The sequence below is a fragment of the Primulina eburnea genome, chromosome 3 (assembly GCF_022965805.1).
Source record: "Primulina eburnea isolate SZY01 chromosome 3, ASM2296580v1, whole genome shotgun sequence".
Classification (NCBI taxonomy): domain Eukaryota; kingdom Viridiplantae; phylum Streptophyta; class Magnoliopsida; order Lamiales; family Gesneriaceae; genus Primulina; species Primulina eburnea.
In genome coordinates this window covers 7972014-7995019 of record NC_133103.1, presented here as the reverse complement: position 1 = coordinate 7995019, position 23006 = coordinate 7972014, and the positions used below count along the sequence as shown (strand labels likewise).

At 34.1% G+C, this 23006-nt stretch overlaps 3 protein-coding genes across 3 annotated transcripts; 1 reads left to right on the top strand and 2 right to left on the bottom strand.

Moving 5' to 3' along the window:
* Window positions 1-457: 457 nt before the first annotated feature.
* LOC140825954 (putative chloride channel-like protein CLC-g) lies at window positions 458-8527 on the top strand. The gene is given in 8 exon segments (XM_073188016.1): window positions 458-691; window positions 2029-2229; window positions 2611-2788; window positions 4563-4825; window positions 6331-6600; window positions 6718-7843; window positions 8071-8173; window positions 8176-8527. Coding segments are annotated over 8 exon segments (2379 nt in total). The 5' UTR covers window positions 458-497; the 3' UTR covers window positions 8220-8527.
* A 629-nt stretch (window positions 8528-9156) lies between these two features.
* LOC140825955 (aluminum-activated malate transporter 12-like) lies at window positions 9157-12631 on the bottom strand. Its single transcript, XM_073188018.1, has 6 exons — window positions 12101-12631; window positions 11847-11987; window positions 11081-11353; window positions 10759-10880; window positions 10478-10621; window positions 9157-9924 (listed from the first exon to the last, which is right to left on the bottom strand). The coding sequence occupies exons 1-6, from the start codon at window positions 12387-12389 to the stop codon at window positions 9289-9291; spliced, it is 1605 nt and encodes a 534-aa protein (XP_073044119.1). The 5' UTR covers window positions 12390-12631; the 3' UTR covers window positions 9157-9288.
* Window positions 12632-21409: 8778 nt separating this feature from the next.
* LOC140825953 (defensin Ec-AMP-D1-like) lies at window positions 21410-22704 on the bottom strand. Its single transcript, XM_073188015.1, has 2 exons — window positions 22570-22704; window positions 21410-21779 (listed from the first exon to the last, which is right to left on the bottom strand). The coding sequence occupies exons 1-2, from the start codon at window positions 22619-22621 to the stop codon at window positions 21610-21612; spliced, it is 222 nt and encodes a 73-aa protein (XP_073044116.1). The 5' UTR covers window positions 22622-22704; the 3' UTR covers window positions 21410-21609.
* Between the last annotated feature and the right edge of the window lie 302 nt (window positions 22705-23006).

The following is a 23006-nucleotide window of genomic DNA, read 5'->3' as shown; positions in this document are numbered from 1 at the left end:
TAACATATAAGTACATGTATATTTATAAATAGGTAATTGAAAAAACAATTCAATAGTATGCTAACATGAAAGGAAAAAAAATCGAAGATCTCTAGCTAGATGTATAGATTAATTCAAAATCGAGAGAAAATCATTTTTTTCAATTATTAATTCAAACTCTAATTTATTCAATAAAAATTAAATTCAAACTCGAACGTTAACTCAAATTGAAATTTTAATTTATTAAATTTATTAATATAACATGAGCATAAAATATTTAATATAAAAAAGTTATATGAGCATTCATTTTTTTTCATTAATTAAAATTAAAATTTGAAGATATCATATATATAAATTTAAATACAAATATAAATTGGATAATACTATAACGTACGGGACCAAACGGGCCCCACTTGTTGTCGTTATTCGGACACTTTGTTTGTTGATTTTTGTAATCATTCATCAAACACATTTATAATCAGTTAATGCCATTTATTTTCTGTGAATCACACGGCTAGATGGCGGTTTCGAACGGCTTGGCGTCGGCGGAGGACGAGGAGTCGCCGGCGTTGCTGGAGGAGCCGCTGCTGCAGTATCAACAGCAGCGGCAGCAGCAGGAGTCGATGCGCCTTCGCCGATCGCAGTCTAATACGTCCTCTCAAGTCGCCATTGTCGGCTCCAATCTCTGTCCAATTGAAAGCCTTGACTACGAGTATTTTTTCTTGTTCATGTACAATCTGTGTATATGTGCACGTGGGTGCGTGTGTAGCATTAGTGTTTGTATGTGTATACTGCTGCGTGGTTAGAAGAGAAGTGTATTATGTATACGATACTCTACTTTCCAATTAATTTGGACGCTTACTCGAAGTTTGTGTGAGAGGATAAATATTAATAACTTTGCACTTTTTTACAAGTGTTTGACAGATATTTTCTTGATGTACTTGACGCTGACTCAAAATTCTATGTTCTTTGTATTTTGAAATGATTTAATTTTCAGCTGCATCGGTATTTGACGGAAATACGAGCTTCTTCTAGTTATAAAATGACGCGTGGTGAAACTATATGCTAGTGTCGATGCATGATCGACTTCAGTTTTTGTTCGATTATTCAATTTACATTTTTAAGGCTGAAAGGAATTATGAAGTTTGTATATATTCTGTAAGAAGTTTGTATGCTCAAATTACCACGTTTCATGTTTTATGTTCATTACGAGATTGTTTATTGTATGTAAAGATGTATGTGTGTGTGTGTGTGTATATACATACATACATATATATATTATACATATATATGCACACATTCATACATTTATATAGTGTTAAACAACTAATCACGTAAAGATAATCCTATCGAGTCAAAAATATGATTTTAAGGTGATTGTTTTAAAAATGTATACTACATACCTTGTCCGTATCGGTTGAAGCTCTGGAACTACATACAGGGTGATTTTTTCACTCATCATTTCCTATTATTTGCAAGAGGTTCCTGTCAATATTAATAATGAGAATGATCATTTCTGCGAACAACTATGGGTTCATGTTCGAATATCTATATTTCTTGTATTTAGGACTGACTACGGTTCCTTTAATTGTCATTATAATGAGGATATTTTTTTTTCATTGTGATGTAAAGACCCTTCTGCAACATTTATTGAAGTTGTAAGTTTTGTATCATTATTCCATCTGTGAGGCTTCGTACATTGATTTTATTTTCGGACTCAGCATTGCCATGTCTTGTCCCTGAAAGAGGGGCATAAAATTGTTGCTTGATAGCCTAAATAAAGTTTATTGAGTCCACAAAAATTTAGCTTTATAGATATCATTTTATGTTGCACTAAATGGTAGTGGTTGCACATCTTTGAATTTCTTCCCCATGTTTCATGTGATTCCTTTCTCATTGTTGTTTGTTTTTGAATTATTTTATTCACACTAATACATCCTATCATAAAAGGAATGTAATTTAAGAATCATTGACCTTGTCGTGTTGTTTGCCTATGCTCTTGATGATTTTATAGCCTTTAAGGTCTAACTGAAGTAATTTTTTTTACAGGATCATAGAGAACGATTTTTTCAAACAAGATTGGAGAAGCAGAGGGAAGACCCAGATATTTCAATATATACTCATTAGATGGATATTTTGTTTTCTTATTGGAGTTATAGTCGGTCTGATTGGGTTCTTCAACAACCTTGCTGTAGAAAATATAGCTGGAATTAAGTTCATCGTTACCTCGAACATGATGTTGGCCAGAAAGTAAGAATCTTTGTACTTTATGTATAATGTTGGCCAGAAAGTTAGAATCTTGGTACTTGCGTTTGCATGAAGATTTTTCGTACTAAGCTTTGGCTTATCTAATAATATTTGATTCCAGAATGATAATTTTCTTCTTGTGAATGTATCATTTTTTTAGCTTCATTGCTGCCTTTCTTTGTCAGCCTCTAGATATCTAAAATGATGGAGGTTATTTCATGTTTTGCTTTTTAAACTTTTAAACTATAGGTATGTCATAGTTAATAATTTTCCATGGTATCTGGGTATTATTATTTTTGTTGGCTTCTCCCATGCCACCTCTGTCATGTTTTGTATTAGGGTTTTGCATCTTAACTAAAGTTTATATACTGATTTTGGGATCAGGTACACGGTGGCTTTCCTTGTATTTGCATCGTCAAATTTTGGATTGACATTGTTTGCAAGCTTGATCACTGCTTTTATAGCACCTGAAGCTGCCGGTTCAGGAATACCAGAGGTTAAGGCTTATTTGAATGGTGTAGATGCACCAGCAATATTTTCGTTGCGAACTCTGATCATCAAGGTACCTTGCCTCTTTTTCTCTCTCTATCTTCCTATTTCTCTGTGTCTCTCAGTAGGAGATTGTGTAATTGGAAATTTCTCAACTAACTCTTAGACGATTCTGGATTCGATAGTCAAGTTGTCAAAATGAACTTTCTGTTTAGTGAAAGACGGCTACAATTCAAATTGCTTAGGTGAAGTTCCTAGATTGGCATCTCTTTAGTCCTTCAGATCAACACAAGTTAATATAAACTTGTATTGGTTGCCAAAACAAATAAAAATTTGGGCACTAATAACATGCCCTCCTCATAATAATATAGGGATGTGACGCTTATGTGTTACTGAAGTTTTTTCCGAAAGTTTTGCTATCCTGGCTGTTTGATCACAGTTTTGGCGGGATCCTTTTCCAGCACCCTTCAAGTATTGGACAGTTTCACCGAATGTACTTAGTAAACAATTATGTATCCCATTGTTCACAAGTTGCCCTATTACAATGAAACACTCTTTTCAGTTAAATGTGTCATCCTCGAACATTGTTGGTAACACTCTTCAGTCAGTTTGCAGAAAAGTTGTGACATGGCCTTAAACGTTTTGTCCAAGCTCTTTCATCCAGTTTCACTTTGAATTTGAAATATTACTTAGATAGAAATTATATTGACACTCTTCTGAATTTGTGCCAATGCGTTATTGAGTACCAAATGCAGCCTGCTCCTGGGTGTAAGCATAGATATAATGTTTTCAAGTTTCAGGCTAGACTTATGTTTCCCCCCTCTATGACTAGGAAAGTTTTGTTTCGAAAAAGTTCTATAAGCACGTGTTTTCAACAATTATGCTTTCTGCTTCTTAGCTCATTCATTGAGATTCAGAACGACATTTTTCTGCTTATTAGTTGATTAAGCTTCCCTATGACTTCTCACCCTTCTGTACCAATTGAGCCGCAATCCTCCAGTTCCATGACATCTTTCTTTTCTAATCTTTCTATGCGACCCTAAAGATTCAACCCATCCTTATTTTCAAGAGAAGGAGACCATACGTGCTATTGAAGTTGCCATTCTATCATCATCAATAACCTTACAGAGTTTATAATCAAGCTTATCTCTCTTCATCGTGATGAGTTTGAAAAATAGAGATGCTGTTGTCTCCAAATCACCTAAATTTTTTTTCTCGATTACTCCATTTTAGTTAATTTTACACCCTCTTCATTTTTTAAGTATACTGTTTACTTCTTATTTTGACCCTACTGGATCTCATGATCGAATTTCAATATGATTGCAAAATACTTTAAAATGAAGAAGGTGCTAATTCAAATTAGTGTGGAATGACCTGCAAATCACTTTGACCATGTTCCATAACTTAATTGGCCACAGCTGGGCTATGTTCAACAACGCCAACTCAATTCTAGAAGTTGCTTATGAAAGTTTTCTGAAAAGTAATTTTTATTTGGAAATTTTTTTGGAGCTGATGTGATGTTTGTTATTTGATAATGTGTTTGGTTTAGATTTAAATGTGAGATATTAATAAAATTTAAAATATGGGATGTATATTTTTCAGGAATGATATGGTGAGAGTGAGAGCAAGTTGATTTTCAGAGATATGAAACCAAACAGTTGGATTTTGTGGAAAATAATCTCTATTGAAAAGCCAAAAAAATGGAAACTGAGATTTTTTTTATCTGTATGATTAAATTGTACTTCAAAAGTGAATAGAAACTCTTTGTGTAGATTGCTAATTGCTTGAGATTCATAACCAGTATTATTAAGTTCTTCAAAATTTTCAAAAGTCTTACATGTGTACAGATTGTCGGAAGCATATGTGCTGTGTCATCGTCTCTTAACATTGGAAAGGCAGGGCCAATGGTTCATACAGGTGCCATCGTAGCTGCAATAATAGGTCAGGGTGGGTCAGATAAGTTTAGGTTGACCTGGAAGTGGTTACGGGTTTTCAATAATGATCAAGACAGGCGAGATCTTGTTACATGCGGATCTGCTGCAGGAATAGCTGCTGCATTTCGTGCTCCAGTTGGTGGTTTGTTGTTCGCTCTTGAGGAATTGGCATCTTGGTATTACTTGACTTATGTCCTTTAGGGTTTCCCAAGTTTCCCTTATAGTTTTGCCTTATTAGCTATAAAATTGATGTCATACGGTTGAGTTGGTCTATATACTTCTATATCTCTGAATGGTGCAATCATGCAACACATTCTGATTATATGGCACACATGTTATCTATCTCGCAAGTGCTACTTATTGAATTAAAGATTTTCAGAACATTAGGTAAGAGAGGATAAGAAAAGTTTGATAAGAATGGATGGTTTGTTTTTCTTGTTTAAGCTCCTCTAGGTGGAATTTTGTTTTGTTGTCGTGATTTTCTTAACATTCTTTTTTAATTGATTGATGATGCTTCTTTAGCATGTATCTGATGCCATGTTTCTATGTGTGTGGTAAATTCTATCTGTATTTCCTCAGTCAATTTAACATTTATAATGATTCAGGTATTAATTGTGCAGGTAATGGAAAGTAATGTAGCAATTTTTATCTTTTATTTGGTATCTTATTCTTATTGGAAGTTCTAATCTTACCAAAACTTCAAATATCAGATTTTCCCCTAAAGTTGCTCACTGCTGTTTTACTGAGACTTTGAGGTGCCTTGTTCCTTACTTCCTGAGTATAAACTGTATATGAGGATCACATAAACGAGTTTGTATTGTGAACTTATGATCCATATTTATAGTGTAAAATCTTCCTATTTTAGTAAACGTAGCCTTATCATTAGGCTCCCATGTCTTAGTTCCGTTATATCTGAACATGTCAGTACTATGTAATAAGTAAATCCTTATTGGAAAACAGTTATTGTGAAACGATGTTTTTTTTGGTTTACATGTGTGCCACTTGTCATTACTTGTCATCATGGAGTCACTAAATGGCTTATCATGGTTGACCATTCATCCTCCAACCTTAAGCATTTACTTTACGGAATATAGCCTCTATGTAGTTATCGTGTCTCTTTGCTCGTTGCTTCCGCCTTGAGCACCATCTTCATTGATTAAGTTGGTTCCGCCAGTGTGCCAACTCTTTCCATTCCTACCAGCGACATCATCCATATTGGTTATCTTGTTTCTGTCTTTACCTGTTTTCTTTTGTTTGACATTTCTTTAACCTTTTTTCTTTTGTTTGACTAGTCATTACTGGTTACGTTGTCTATACTTGGTATCATCATTCTTTTGGTCGACTTAACTGCTTCCGTTTAATTTCTTCTTTTGTCAGACTTTAAATCATTTACTTTGAGAACTTTGGGGCCTGGAGTAATTTGGCAATCATCCATTACCTTCTAATTATAAATTAGTTAATATTCAAAATTTTGGTACGTATCCTTTTAGCAATTTGGTGACACTAAGCCTTATCTGATGTGCAAGTGAGAAAAAATGGTTACTTAAGCTATGATGATTCCATGCCGAATATGTGGACATAACAATTAAGCAAGTGGTATATGTAATAGCAAACAGTGTGGTTCTGAGAATGTATTGTATACTGTGCTTCTAAGATTAGTTGTACTCGACTTTCTCTGCAGGTGGAGAAGTGCTCTGTTGTGGAGAGCTTTCTTTACCACAGCTGTTGTTGCAATCGTCCTTCGAGCTCTGATTGATGTCTGTTTGAGGGGTGAATGTGGACTATTTGGTAAAGGGGGTCTCATAATGTTTGATGTCACCTCAGCAAATATATCCTATCAACTGAGGGATGTACCTCCCGTTCTTCTTCTTGGAGTTATTGGAGGCATTGTTGGAAGTTTCTACAATCTTTTACTCGAAAAAATTCTCCGAATATATAATATGATAAATGAGTATGTCTTTGCTTTTTGTTATTGATTTTCTTGATAGTGAGGTGATTAAATGTCCTTTTTAATCCACTAACCTATGCGCATGGGGATTTGTGATAGTTTCTTCTTTGTCTGTGCCAGGAAGGGAATCGCTTACAAGATAATTTTAGCGTGCTCTATCTCCATTTTCACTTCTTGTCTTCTGTTTGGATTGCCATGGCTTGCATATTGTCGTCCATGCCCATCTGATACTTCAGAGCCCTGTCCAACAATTGGCCGTTCTGGAAATTACAAGAAATTTCAATGCCAGCCTGGTCACTACAATGATCTTGCCAGCCTCTTTTTCAATACAAATGATGATGCTATAAAAAATCTCTTCAGCAAAAACACAGACTCTGAGTTTCACCTTGCATCGATGTTTATTTTCTTTGTCACGTGCTATTTTCTCAGCATTTTCAGTTATGGTATTGTGGCTCCTGCAGGCCTCTTTGTGCCAGTTATTGTGACAGGTGCAGCTTATGGACGATTTGTTGGAATGTTAGTTGGTTCTAACTCAAACCTCAACCATGGCCTCTTCGCAGTTCTTGGTTCTGCTTCTCTTCTTGGGGGAACTATGAGGACAACAGTTTCTTTATGTGTAATTATTCTTGAACTCACAAATAATTTATTACTGCTACCACTTAGTATGCTTGTTCTTCTCATCTCCAAGACTGTTGCCGATGCATTCAATGGAAATATATATGACCTCATTGTGACATCAAAGGGTTTTCCTTACTTAGAATCTGATGCTGAGCCATATATGAGGCAATTGACAGTTGGTGATGTGGTTACTGGCCCTCTTCGCATCTTCCATGGAATCGAGAAAGTAAGTATTATAGTCCATATCCTCAAAACCACGAGGCACAATGGATTTCCAGTGGTAGATGAGCCCCCCCTCTCTGTTTCTCCAGTTCTATCTGGTTTAATCCTTCGTGCTCATCTCATCACCTTATTAAAAATGAAGATTTTCTTGCGAACCCCGGCACTTGTTGGCTCAGATGCTTCTACACGGTTTTCAGCTGATGATTTTTCGAAGGGATTGGGCCATGGTGACAAAATTGAAGATGTAGATTTGTCCGAGGAAGAGATGGAAATGTTCATAGACTTGCACCCCTTTACTAACACATCACCCTACACTGTTGTTGAGACTATGATGTTAGCGAAGGCTTTCATTCTTTTTCGTCAAGTTGGTTTGAGGCACCTGTTGGTTATTCCCAAGACTTCTGACGTAAGACATTTTTATTTTATAACCGATACACTATGGATCCTTTTTCTCTTTTCTGGTAACTGTAAACAATATTATTTCTCAGTAATTTTGATCTTTATGTTACCCATTTTCCTTTGCCAGCTAGTTTAAAAACATCAGTTGAACATTTATGAGTATGAACATATTTGCCTTCATGCTAAACGTCGTTTCTCCAGGCTTATTAGAATGCCATTTATTTTGTTTTGCAGAGAGTTCCTGTTGTTGGTATATTGACTAGGCATGACTTCATGCCAGAACATATCCTTAATTTATACCCACATTTGTTGACCAGCAGATGGAAAAGATTGATATTTCAGTTCCCTCGGTCACACAAGCTTATCTAGAGAATTGCAGCTAAACCCTTGAGTGTTTTTAAAGCTCTATGAATCACCTTGGCTTCGAACCAAATGATGCACCGATTCTCTTCTTTTTCTTTGATTCAAGAGCAGCATAAGGACCTTCATTCTTCATCAGTTGGCCTGGTATGCATTCAGGTCTGGCAAAGATCCAAGTTTTCTAATTGTGAACTTGGAACTATAAATGTTTCACAGTTTCATTTACTAAAATAAATTGACGCTTTCCACCTTTATTATACTAGAAGATATGTACAAAGATGATATGAGGAGAAAAATTATTACCTTACTCTCACTATTTTTATTTTTTCAATCTACGATACCTCGATAAAGTTCAGATTTTATTTTTTTCTTGAGTTTTTGAATACTAATATAATTGAATTGTTTTAGGTTTGATATACATATAAATATATAGTGTTGCAATATTCTGTCTAAATATAAAAATATTTATTAATGTGATCCTTCATCAGAACCATAATCTTACTGTCACTATGATATTTTTCTTTTATATCGCAAACTTTAAAATTGTAAAAATAATATGGTTAGATTGTAAGTGTTCAAAGTATTAAAACAAAAAATAAATATATCAATTATAAATTTTATTTACAACAACTACGGTTTCTAAATTTTCATGATATATTTTGAAGTTTTATAGTCCTATACATAAATCAAGTCCTTGTAGGCTTGCAGATGAGTGTCTCCCACCTTAAATCACGTCTACTTCGTACAGATTCTAAGCCAGACTCCTTAGACACTCGGGAACAAGCAATTGTGTCATAAGATCTTCGTGCATGATTAATATTTTAAGCAGTTTTCAATTCCTTATGGATCCATGCCCTCGTATATACGTTGAAAAGTTATATAATTTTTAGTCACTGTTATACGAATGCAAGAGTTCATGAACTTTTGACAGGTGGAATATGTATGTCGGTGCTCAAATGCCAAACAAGTTATTTGATTCAACTTTCAGTTACACCTTTAGCTGTATAATAAATATGGGTTTGATGAATAATTTTGATAAGTTCCAGAACAAATCCCATATGGATGGGATAATTATGCTAGCAGTGTTTGCCGTCATTCTGGTCCATGAGAAGGCAAATTATTCTTCGATGGTGCGGCATTCCCCATCTCAGGTTTTTGGCAAATCACAACCACTCGATCATTACTGGAATCAAACTCCCTGAAGTTAGCCACCCTCCCCAACTCTTCTACCTCCTCAATCACGAGATCGAGCCTCGCTACTGCCTCCACCAATAAGGAGGCAAAGGCAGCAAATGGAAGTGCCTCCGAGAACTCAAGGCTCGTGACGGAAATCTTGCTCAAGGTTGGCCTCAACATCTTTTTGTCGGCCTCCTTCCCTTGTTCCCTCACCCTTTGTGACTTCCACTTGAGCAATGCTGATGTATCGGTTTTTACGCTCGATAGCGAGGCTCCGTAGTTTTGGGAACACTTTTCTCTGGCAGTGGCCGCTGCTAAGGCATACATATTGGTTTTGGCGTTGGAGGCTTTGGATCCGAGAAAGAGCCTCGGCTGGGATTTTAAGGCGGTATCCAAGTCTTGCAGGGCCTGGTGTAGGTGGTCGGATAGAATCTCAGGGGAGCATTGGCGGTGGTTTTTTATACTTTCAGCTAGTTCCATTAATGCTTTGGTTACTTCTGCAGCTACTCGAATGCATGGATCTTTGAAAAGAGCTCGAACAGACTTGGGAGTCTGAGAATTATGCAAGTTATGAATTAGCGGATAATAGGTAGAGAATATATATTACATTAAAATGTAGCACATGTGAATAAAAACTAGAGGAGTTCGATCAGAAAAAAATTTCGATGCTCGAGTTTGAACTTGAACTTGATGGATATATCAGTACTTTCCGAGCTTGCATTTGATTTGAGTAAAACTCAAGAAGTTTAATTTTTTTTAACTAAAGCTTGATATTTGTTTGGAGAATTGCGAAAGTATTATTGAACTTTTATAAAAATTTGTCAGGACAAACAATTTATCTTAAAATTGCGATGTAAGAAATATTTAAAAACGATGGTTACTCCAGCTGCTTTTTTAGCTGGGACATTAGTGCTTGATCTCGTCTCGAGTTTATCAAGCTTGACTCCTACCGAGCTACTCTCGATCTCGGCTCGGTTACAGCTCAAGGTAGCATAACGAGTTGCCAAATAAACATCATTTTTGGTAGGCATAATATGGGAATACCCAATATTTTGATATTGTCCAACAAAATGCTACTAAGGATGCTTCTAATCAAAATAATGACCTGAATCTGAGTTTGAATGCATCCATGTAAAGCTACGACTGTATAACCGAAATGACGAAGAACGTCTCCCAATTTGACATACTGCTGCCATGGTAACCTGTAACAGTGTATTGAGTGTGGTGGCTCCCAACTAGCATGTAATGCCTATACTTTCATGAAGAAAACAATCAAGAAAGATGAACAAGACAATTAAGTATATGTCGCTTCTTAATTCGTTTTTTTTTTTTTTTCCTTTTTCTGTGGCGCTCTATAGCTTTAGATTAATGTGTACATGTACCAACCAGTGTCTCGTCAGTGGATTTTGAATCCAGAACAGCTTTATAACCCTTGTATATAGGATCTTCCAATGATTTTTCTTTGTCTTCATCTATCGTATCATTGCTGAAATATTCATTGACACATGCTGAAAATGGATAAGAAAATTTTAATCTTTTTCATCCCTTAAACTCAAATAATCTATAATGTAGAGTAGTCTAAATATCATATATTGAACACTTTACAAAAGTGGTGATTGTGGAGAAGTAGCTCTGATGTAATGGATCGGAATCTTTGTTTCTGTACCAAAATCTACGGTGTTAGCATGATTTTATGCCAAACACGTACCTTCAATCGAATTTGCCAACCCCTGAAGCTTAGAAACAGTGGAATTGTGGAGATCTTGCCCGGACCAATTCGGGAAAATGAGAAGGCTCATCAAGAGACAGATTCCACAGCCAATGGCGATTGTGTAAAATCTTTCGTGGGCTATCTTTAGCACGTTATGAACTCGGTAGCTGGAGACAGTAATCAGATTGAAGGTCAACAGAAATATCACAACTCCGTAATCGTAATTTTTCTTTATGTACGGGAAAAATCTCATGTACGTAGCTGCTGCTCCTGTTATCAACAAAGTAATTTCAATCAGTTTCTACTTTAACTATCGGCTGGTTTAAAATAAATTCCAATTTTTTATGCACAAATGTTTTGTGAAGTTACACACTCAAGTAGGCATGCAACATCACCGGACCGGACCGGATTAAAATGGCTTCGGATGCACTTTCAACAAGCCAATTATCCGATTCAACATTAGTGTCGGATTTGGTTCAACCGGGAACCAATATAATCGATCCGATTTGAAAATTGAATCAGACCAGTTCTGGATTGATCCAATTTGATATATTAACATCCCTACACTCAAGATTTGCAACAACAAACATAAGGGAACTTAGGGTTTTCAGCAAGAGCACCAATCCAAAATACTAGTACTTTAGATAGAAGAGTTGTCTAACTGAACTTATTAAACTTGTACAATGACTAGTTATATCTTTTATAACCTAATTTAGATCACATGGTATTGCAATCAAACCGCATGAACTTGCACGATGCATACCTATAACAAAAACCGCGGTCCCGATGAAGATAGCTCGATAAACATGTCCCGTTTTTTGGGCAATATACTCGATCAAGAAAGCCAATGATCCAGCTAAAAATGTGCCAAGCCCTCTATTCAAGCCTTTGCACAATGTTGCCCCTACGTACACCATTATTAATTCTGCATCATCAAACTTTGATAACATACTATCTAACTCACTTGCAATAAATCTTCCCACATAAAAAATAAAAAAAATATGGTAAAAGACTAACCAGCAGTGAACTCAAGCACGACAACAACAGTCATGACAGCCCAAATGGCATTTTGTCCAATTCCTTCAAACAACGGTTCCATCAAATACAACAGTGTAACTAATGTTAAAGAAAAACCCACTTTAAGTGAGTGAAAAACCCGGCGTGGATCTTCTCGCCCGACTTGACATATCGTTTGCATTGTCGAACCTGCAAATATTTTCACTTTCTCAAGTGCTAAAATATTGGTCGAATATTTCTTCAAGGCATTAACCTTGGCTGTCCACTCATTAAGATTTTCGATTCCCATTGCAGTTAGGTATATTTAGGATTGTGAAAAACGGAGAGTATGTATATGCAAGCAAGTCTAGTAATTTGAATTGGGGACACAATCTCAAGTTAGGCCATGAGGCCTATATACAGGAGAGAGGACAGTAGTACAGAAAATATTTCGTGGTTCCAATTTTGGCAAATAAACCATTATATTGGAAGAAAGGTTTGAGAAGAGATTTGGAAATGTCCAAATTCACCTTTTTGTGTTGCATCTCACATTTCATGTACCTATTTCTATTTCTTATGTGAGAAAACCTCTTTAAAATTGTATAACTGATATACCCAAAATTATACATAAAAATCAGTCAACTCCTCAAATAATGAATAAACATAGAACAAGTGTAATTGGAAAATTGCACTTAAAACCCACATTTTATGGACAAATATAATTATCATTTTTGTATCACATGTGCCTCTACCGGCCCCTTGTGTCGATAAATAAAATTATTTTCTACCGACAAATATTATTCATCTACGTGCATACATGAAATAATTAACGAAATATAATTTGTAACATGATGAGATTTTCCTTACAATATTGGAATTAAAAATAAATATTTGAATTTTAGCATTCACGTGTCTTTTTTCTTTTAGGTTCTCTTTTCGTTGATATATTCACATGAAATCCGGATACAAGAAACAAGTTTGGGTACTTAGACTTGCTTGCCTACCACAACTAAATGTTGCAACCATACATACCAAATATAGAGGTTGAAATCTCTGCGTGTGTGTGTTCCTGCTAGCTGTATAGTTTGTCAAAAGCATCACATAATTACTTGTGAACTGTTCCTGATTCTTGTGTTCCATTCCTCTGATCGAGGGCGGTATTATAATATCTGTTTTTTTCTTCGATTAATATTCAAAAAAAATTTCTTTTTAAAATATGATCCTAATATTTTTTTAAAAAAAAAAAATCGGTTCGGTCAATATTGTTCATCCAAAATTGGGAAGTTTGATGGTTGATATTTCCTCAATCGAGTCTTTTTAAAATAAGGAAAATATGTTTTATGATTACTCGAGATTTTAGTGGATTTTTTTAGGTCCAGTAAAAACAATTGATTATTTCATTGCAAATAAATCTATTTTTAGGGATGACAATGAAATGGAGTTTATCATCCCTTCCCCGGCCCATCTCCGGTTCTATCTATTCGAGGAATCCCCTTTCTCGACCCCTCGGATATTAGATTTTCATACTCATCCCCACTTCAAATATTCTTTGATTATGGCCAAATTTTATTTTTGTGTTATAAATTGACAATTTATGTGGGGACCCGAACTTAATTCAATTCTCAATCACTTTCTGGGAATAATTAATCAATTAGAATAAATAGGGTCTAAATTTTTTTTTAAAACACGAGAGTACGCAGCATATGAAATAAGTCTTATCTCATTTACAAGATCACTAATCAGATCTAAGTACAAGTCCTGTACAATAAGAAATCATAATAACTACTGTTTCTTCATTACATCTCAGGTGATATAACAGATATACTCCTAAGTCCGGATCTCCACGCTAACTGTCTTCTGTCATCCTCTTCTTGACCCTGACCAGCCCCACCTGTTGTCATGCACACATACAAAACAAGACAACAGCCGGATAACTCCGATGAGAATTACATCCCAGTATAAACAATGTAAACATGCAATCATATAGAAGCATATACAAAAGCATATAAGACATATTCATAACATGTATCAAATCAGAAACATAAATCAATATCAAGCAATGAATCACACTCAGACTCGACTCAAACAACGCGTCGTCTCAGACTCGACTCAACTCTAACTTAGGGATCCCGATGTCTGGATATTGATAATTATATTGAATCTCAGTCGATAGGAATGAATCAATCCCTACACGGCATCGATATAATTCATATATCCAGTGTCTGGGCGAAACAACCTGAGAATTGACGAATCAGTCAAGAATTGACGAATCAGCCAATAACTAGACGAATCAGCTAGTAATTAAGCGAATCAGCCAAAGTTTAGACGAATCAGTCAATAACTAGACGAATCAGCCAATAACCAGACGAATCAGCCGGTGACTAGGCGAATCGCCAATGACTAAACGACTCAGTAGTCAATACATGCAGTGGCTATAAATCAATAGACAACAAACATCAATCTAATCAGTTACAAATATCAATGTAATAAACTAAGTATGTGATTTAGGGAAACTCGAGTCAAACCTCACTCGAGTTGTGCAATCCCGACACTACTGGATATAATCAGAATTAAATCAAATTCCGTTTCAACAACATAACGTCATAATTTCAATATATCCAGCCATATCATATCAGTCAGATATCAATTCCAACATCTCATAATCAATAACAACTCAATTCTGATATCAAATCGACTTCACACTACTCCGAAAATCATAACAATTCTATATGGTATCTGTTTCTCAATCCAGTTTCAATTATACGATGTCTAACATGACAAGGACATCATATATGAATCATGTCAGATTCTGGCAATACCACTCGTCCTTGTGCATGTACGTGTGTGTGTGTGTATATATATATACATATATATACACACACACATATATATATATATATATATATATATATATATATGTGTGTGTATATATATATACATATATACACACACACATATATATATATATATATATATATATATATATATACACACACGTACATGCACAAGGACGAGTGGCTCATCTCACATTTTACACGTCTCGCGCTCGGGCGGACATAAAGTTCCGCCCGGGCACGGAACTCTCGGCCCTCGCATTTTGCACAAACGCGATCGGGCGGTCAAAGACTTCCGCCCGGGCACGAAGCATTCGGCCCTAAATTATACATTTCATATTTTTCGCCCAATTTGGTCTCGGGAGGATCTGTCTATGATCATATCAGTTCAAGATCAATAATCTTAGATTAATAACACCGTAAATCTCGGGCATTACAATTTAGTTGATTTTTCTTATTTTTGGTAAATTCATTAATTGTTTAAATTCCTAAAATAAGTCCTCTAAAACTTTTTTTTTCTCAAAATAATAGAGTTAATTTAATGATAATATTAAACTAAAAATTACACAAAACAAATGTTAAAACATAATTCACTAAACTAATTGATTCTTTTATTTTCATTTAATTTATTTACGTTTAAATTCAATTTTTCGAAAGTGAATATTTCAATCTTCATTCAATATCTTATTACTTTTTTATGAAATTTTAAATGGTTTAATTTTTTAATTAATCAGAAAATCTTATATAGAATAAACACGAATAGTAACAAAATTTTATTTTATGAAACATATTATATATCGAATTTATAGTTAATATATTTGCATAAAAAAATTCTTAAGAATTAAAAATAGACATAGATTAATTTTAATATTTAGTGTTTGATATAGTTAAAAGTAAATTTTTTTTTGTTACAAAAATTATACAATTAAATACCGGAGGAAGTGTTATATATTTTGTAAAATAATATAAAATAATGGAAGAATCTTATTTTGTATTTTATCCCATTTTTTAATAAAATTTTGCAGACCCTAATATTTTCATGTATGGTAAAAAAAAATATTATTTTTTATGCTAACAGTATTACTTTTCATTGTGAATATGGGTAGAGTTGACCCATATCACATATTAAGATTCCTGAGACGGTCTCACATGAGACTCACTCTTTTGCAAACACTTTAATAAGTGTATTTTGGTATTTTTTAAAAAAAGTAGGAGTATGCCAAACATTTGACCTTAAAAAAATTTCTTAACTTTTCACTTTTATTTTCAAACACTTTTTTCCTCACTTCTTCGCATTCTATAAATTTAATCACTTGTCTAAAAGCTTAATCTTTTGAAAATACTCATGTATTGAGATGCAAGTTGCTGAAATTAATTAACTTTTGCTACTGCTTGTATAAAATTCAAACCCGTACACAGGAAAATAACCCTTCAAATTACATAATTAATTATTCTTAATATGATCGAGAGACTATTATCGAATTATCATACCCTTGCGAACACACACAAAATATAATGATCACTATCGATCAACAACGCTTGGTGCAGAAGCAACGGCGGCAAAATCCTTGGCAGTCTCCGACTCCACCCGAGAAGCCCTCGGAGTAGCAAACCCACGCGCAACTGGCTGCTCACGCACAGTACTCCTCTGAGCGATAGCTGGAGACGAACACACCCTAATTACCTTCCCACCTTTGGCTCTAAACCTCCAACATTTCATCAATCGGTTAGCCAAAAACATTGTCGAATTACACCAACGTCTACCCGTAACATCACTTCTCGTATGAATTGAATATATAGCACTTCTCTAGCGTGTGTAATGTATGATATAGTATAGTTAGTATTATATGTTAAATATAAATAATATATTTTTTTTTCAAATAATTAGTTTAGTTATGATTTCTATATACAAAAAATAATATTCTCAACTTTGGTTTATTTATAATTTTTTTACACCTAAAATAATATATAAATAAATTGAAAAGTTGTTTATGTAATAGTTAATTATGGAAAATTTTGATGAGAAATGCTTATAATTATTAATAAGCATAAAATCAAATTTTCATATCTATACAATATAAGGGCAATTTTGAAAAAATAATTTTGGTGTCCCTCTAATATGCTCAACTATTATATATAACTAGTTACTATGCACACGCAATGCGTGTATATACAGTATTCTTTTATCATTATTCATGGACTAAAGTGAAATTTGACAAATTATGGAGGGATTAAATTGATATTTGAATGGTTGAAATAAAAAAAATTAATTAAAAATAAAACTGTGTGTTTAAATTAAAAATAAAAAATAAAAAACAAAAGTGTAATAGTATCATATAAGGGTAAAGTTGGAAGAAAAAGTTGGTATCATTCTTAGGTGTAGGGATGGGTGCAGTACGGTATATCGTACCGAACTACGGTACCGTATACCGTACCGAAAATATCTGTATGGAATTTTTCCATACCGATACCGATACCGCACATTCGGTATACTGAATTTTCGGTATGAAAAAGTTCATACCGGTACCGTACCGACACCGAAAATTTTGTTGGTATACCGAAAAAAATTGTCGGTATACCGAAACATACCGAACTTAAATTTTTAAAAATAATAAAAAAAAATATTTTCGGTATATACCGAAATACCGAAAAAAATATTTCGTACTGATACCGATACCGAAAATTTCGGTACGGTATCAACCGATTTTTTCGATAAGTTCGGTATTTTTTTCGGTTCGGTTTTTCGGTATTTCGGTATTTTTTCCACCCCTACTTAGGTGTTTACTATCATGTCCGATCCTCAAGTTTAATAAAATAGAATAGATATGAATTAAATGTTTCACGGTATAGGCAAATAGCAATTTTTGTTCTGTAAGTTGACCTAAATTTATTTTGGTCATATATGTATGATTCTATGATATTTTGGTCATCATATTATCAAATTTTGGTCTTATTCCTGTATTTTAAAATTTGGACAATTTTATTAATTATTCGTAGAGTGTTGACGTAACAATACGTGCAGTTGAAGCCGAATACTGAACTAATTTGCACTTTTCTCATTATTTCGAAATGAATTTGGGCCCAGTATGAGAACTCTCAAATTTGCTATTTTTAGTAGCACTATGCATGTGATTAAACATCCATCGACAAAGGGAAATAAATCCCAGTTTCCGGAAGTGTTGGTGTTTGAGAAATTATGTCTCGAGTGACTCTACTTACATCTTCCAAATTATTATCCCATTTGCTATGTTGCAACCATCTAATACAACTATGAACACAGAACATTGGTAAACATGTGGGTTATTTATTTGAAGACTTCTCGAGTTCCAATTCATAACATGAGTATGAAACTACAATAAATTGAAGAGTTGAAGAAATAATATATAATAATACCTTGCCCCATGCATGGAGACTATGAGCTACGAGATTTTAGGTTTTTATGTTGTCAAATTTCAATTTTAGTCAGCAATTTTTTCTTCTTTTTTTTTTGTACAATTTTAGTTATTTTCCGACGTGGTAGCAATGTGGCGTTGATGATAACATAGAAGCGTTAATGTGTGCAGTGTCACATCAATATTCCGATAAGTAATAACTAAAATTATTTAAAAAAATGAAAGACACAAGACATATAATGAAATTCGACAACATTGAAAACCAAAATAGCAAATATTTAAGTGTACAAATGAAATAAAATTAAAATTTTGGGGATTCTACTTTCCCATCTTCTACACAAATTCAATTCGAAATTAAAGGGAACAATAATCATGGTGGTGTTAATAATAAAATATTCTTCCCTAATCCGATAGTGAAAGAAACTAATATTTTCGCATTTAATTTGTAGTGACTTTGGCGTAAAATGACAACTCTTCCAAGTCCTACACCGTCGACACCTTTCATGCACTAAACATTTTCAAAGCCCCACTCTTTGTGAATGATACGAGTCACCTTTCATCTTCTTTGGTAGAAGACAAATGAGTGTAAGCAAATGTGTCAAGATATTGAAGCGCCCTGTTGCTGCCACATTATCCAAAGCATTTAATATAGTATTAAGTGATTGTTTTTTTAATATTTTTTCCTCTAATTCTCCTCCTTTTTGTTTCTAATCATCACTTCTAAATTGAACAAAGTAAAGGATGAGAACATCAATATTATTATGAGTTTAACCATCACAAAGATGATAATTATTCCGTACTTGATAATTAACTAGTCTCCACACGAGACTGTTAACTAATGGCAAGGCTAGCAACCTTAAAACCCATCACCAAATCAAGACAAACATTTAGTTATTTTTTAGTATTATAAGACGAGGTTAAGGTTTAACAACGAATTAAGCAGAAGCAACGGCGACGGAATCCTCGGCAGTCTCCACTGGGAAAACCCTCGCTGTGGCAAACTGATGCGCAGTTGGTATTGCTCAGGCAAGGTCCCTTGAAACGCAGACTCTTCGACTCGCATAACCTCGCCTCTCCCACCATTGGCCCTATCCCTGATTTCAACGTTATATCAATCGGTTAGCAAAATATATTGTCAAATATCCCGAAAATAGAAGTTCGTTTCGCATCCCATCGGTGAATATATCCATATGAGCCATGTCACTCACCACCACACAAAACATGGGGCGGCCTCTCGTATTTTAAAGAATCAGTAGATATCATCTGGTTTTGTAGCATAGAAAATTATCATATACCGCCGCATATGCTAAAAAAACGTGAAGTAATAAGCACAGCACGAGGTAATAATAAAAATGATTAAACTTGTGACGAAAATAGTGTTGCAAGTAGCAAAAATGTAAGATTACGATCTCTGTTAGGAAGCAAGAAAACTAACCCATGAGCATGACAAGCATGAACACCAAGAAAACATGAGCAAAACGCCCCATTTCTCCACACCTAAAGTACTGGTGAATTGCTGTGAGCTGTTTGTGGTGATTAATAAGTGGATTGCTAGGCGTGGCTGGATAAGGCGCATTTATAAGGTACTGAGGAGGCTCGGGTGGGGTTGAGATATTTGAGAGTTCATTTATTTGGGCATATTCCTCATTATTTATTTTACGCGTAAAGCATATTTTGGTACAAAAAATTTACATAAATTGTTGTTAATGATTTAATTATTAATACACGATCTAACTAAAGAATCAATTTTACTATTAAGTCCAATTATTATTACTTAGTTAATATTTTAATTTCAAAAATATTTTATTGATTAATTTTATCAAAAAATAGCCCGTTTATTTAAAAATTATATTATGATAAATAAGTCACACTTTTTTTATTGAAATATTAGAATTATTAATTAATACAAATATATCTCAGTATATAAATTATATAATCAAAAATTTTATTTTATGCATATTTATAAATGTATAATAAAATAATATTATTTTTCTTTATCAATATTATAGTCATAAAATTTCAATTAATAATTAAATCATATAAACAACTAAAATATATTTAATATATTGATAAAATAAGAATAAATATTTATTTACACTATACTTTGCCATTTTTAAGCTTGTAGCTAGCCACCATCTGACACACTATTAAACGTCCCTATGGATGGCTAGATGTGTGGTGTTAATTAATTAACTTTTCAAGTTCCCATGGCTGAAGCCAACTTGTTGACACTTTCAAATTTCCAAGTGCGAGTAGACATGATGGATAACTAAAATTTGGTATTCTACGTCACGTTTTACTACTAAACAAACTTGGTTTGAAAGCTGTTTTAAATATTTATGAATTTGTTTTTGGATTTTACTTAAAAATCTCAATCTAATGAAAATATTTTTAGTGAATCTCATATGAGACCGTCTCATGGATCATAATTTGTAAGACGGATCAACCCTATCCATATTCACAATAAAAAGTAATACTTTTAGCATAAAAAGTAATATTTTATATTTTAATCATTTCCTGATAACATATTCACCAAACAATGATATCATCATGCTAAGAGGTTGCGCTTACAAGAAACGGGACACGTTTCTAATAAAAAAAATATATGAATAAACTGATTTCACAATGGAGAAAAAAAGACTCCAAGACTGTGCAATGGAGGATGCAATTCGTATTAATAAGTTGCATGTTTTGTCGGGAGTACATCACTTACTAACTTCAAATTAAAATATGCTTAACTTGAGACAATGATGAGATTGACAACTCCTTGTTAAGTTTTTCATGTGTGTGTGAATGATGACAAAAGTACGCCGAAAAGATTTGTGTTGGTATAATAAAGACAATCGTCAAATCTGAAGATTAAATCATATAGATCATAACAAAAATTAAATATCATTATACAGGATGATCCGTAAATGGCTCTTAAAAAAAGCAACAGTGTAACTATATGCATTATATTATTTACCTATATTATTTTGTGTATCAGAAAATGCGTTATAACTATAATAGAATGGGAATATTAAAATCTAAATCGAATTAAAATCTAAATCGAACAAAGTATGTATATATATATATATATATATATATATATCGAACGAAGGATGAGAAGATGACCAATATTATTAGTAATTTACACCTTGTAAATAACTAGTCTCGATGCAAGAGACTATTAACAAATTGGCCGGCATCCTCAACAACACAAACAGAAAGACAAATTGAAAGATAGATTGCATGCACACAAAACCCATCACCAAATTAAGACAAGCATTTAATTTATTATATAATTATTAGAGGATATTAAGGTTTAGCAAGGCTTGGTGCAGAAGCAACGGCGGCGGAATCCTCGGCAGTCTCCGCCGGGAAAGCCCTCTGTGTGGCAAACTGACGCGCAGTTGCTATCGCTCACGCAAGGTCCCTTGAAACGGAAGCTTTGGGACTCGCAGAACCTCGCCTCTCCCACCATTGGCCCAATCCCTAATTTTCAACGTTACATCAATTGGTTAGCAAAATACGTTGTCAAATAATCTTAACATTTACCTCTACAATAGTCAATAGCTCATGCAGTTATTTTTTTTCCTTTTTTGAAAAATTTAGGACCTAGTTTAAAATCATGGGGAGAAAAGGCAAATTTGGTCTTTTTAAGTTATTCTATATAGCTTTTCAGTCCGTCAGATTGGTCAAAATTTCGTTTGGTCTGATTTCCGGTAAAGTCGATCCTGGGTGTGGGGCACAATCAAGGGTCAAGATTCAATCATGGGGGTGGAATTTTTTTTTAAAAAAAAATAAAATGGGCCAGAAATTTTCTGGCCCTTGGATCTGCCCGTGCAGGCACTGCCTGCACGGGCAGCATCGAATTTTCCCTGATTTCCACCGGAGTTCTGATCAATTCGTGGCGAATCACATCATGGCAGTCATCGGTGTAGGCTTTTGGTCATTTAATTGGAATAAATTAAACCCAATTTTTTTACCAGTTTATATAAGCCAATTTTCCAGACTGATTTTATCTTTTTGAGTCTTTACCAAAACAATGGCATCCCATACATGTTACAATACGGTAAGGAAAAGATTACTCTCAACTCAGTCAATGGAAATGGCTCGAGAGTCGTGAACCTAAATAGTAGGCCATCCAATATGAAAACATTCAGCAATTAGTTGGAATAATGGTGCACGAGTTCTAAAAATAGTGTAAACTTGATATGAAAATAGTGTTTCAAGTAGCAAAAACGCATGAACATGAGTTCAATTAGGAGGCAAGAAAACTAACCCATGAGCATGGCAAGCATGAACACCAAGAAAACATTAGCAAAACGCCCCATTTCTCACACACCCAAAGTTGCGAAATTATTGTGAGCTGTTTGTGGTAATTTAAAGTGGGTGGGTAAGGTGCATTTATAAGGTTTTATTAAGGGTGGGGTGAGACATTTGGAGAGTGCATGCATGTCGGCATATTACTCATTATTTCTTTTATTCTTGCTCGGGTTTAAAAAAAGAATGATTTTCTTGTACATTTTTTCAGATTTTGATGTTGTTGGTGAATGGATTTTTTTATATATATCATGATTTTCCTGATATTCATGACATTAAATTAAATTCCAATGTAAAATTTATATATGTCACTTCATCCAAAAGATCTAAATCTACTTGATTCTTTGAATTTTTCGTAAAATAAAAATAAAAGCAGATGCTAAAAGAAAGAAATAA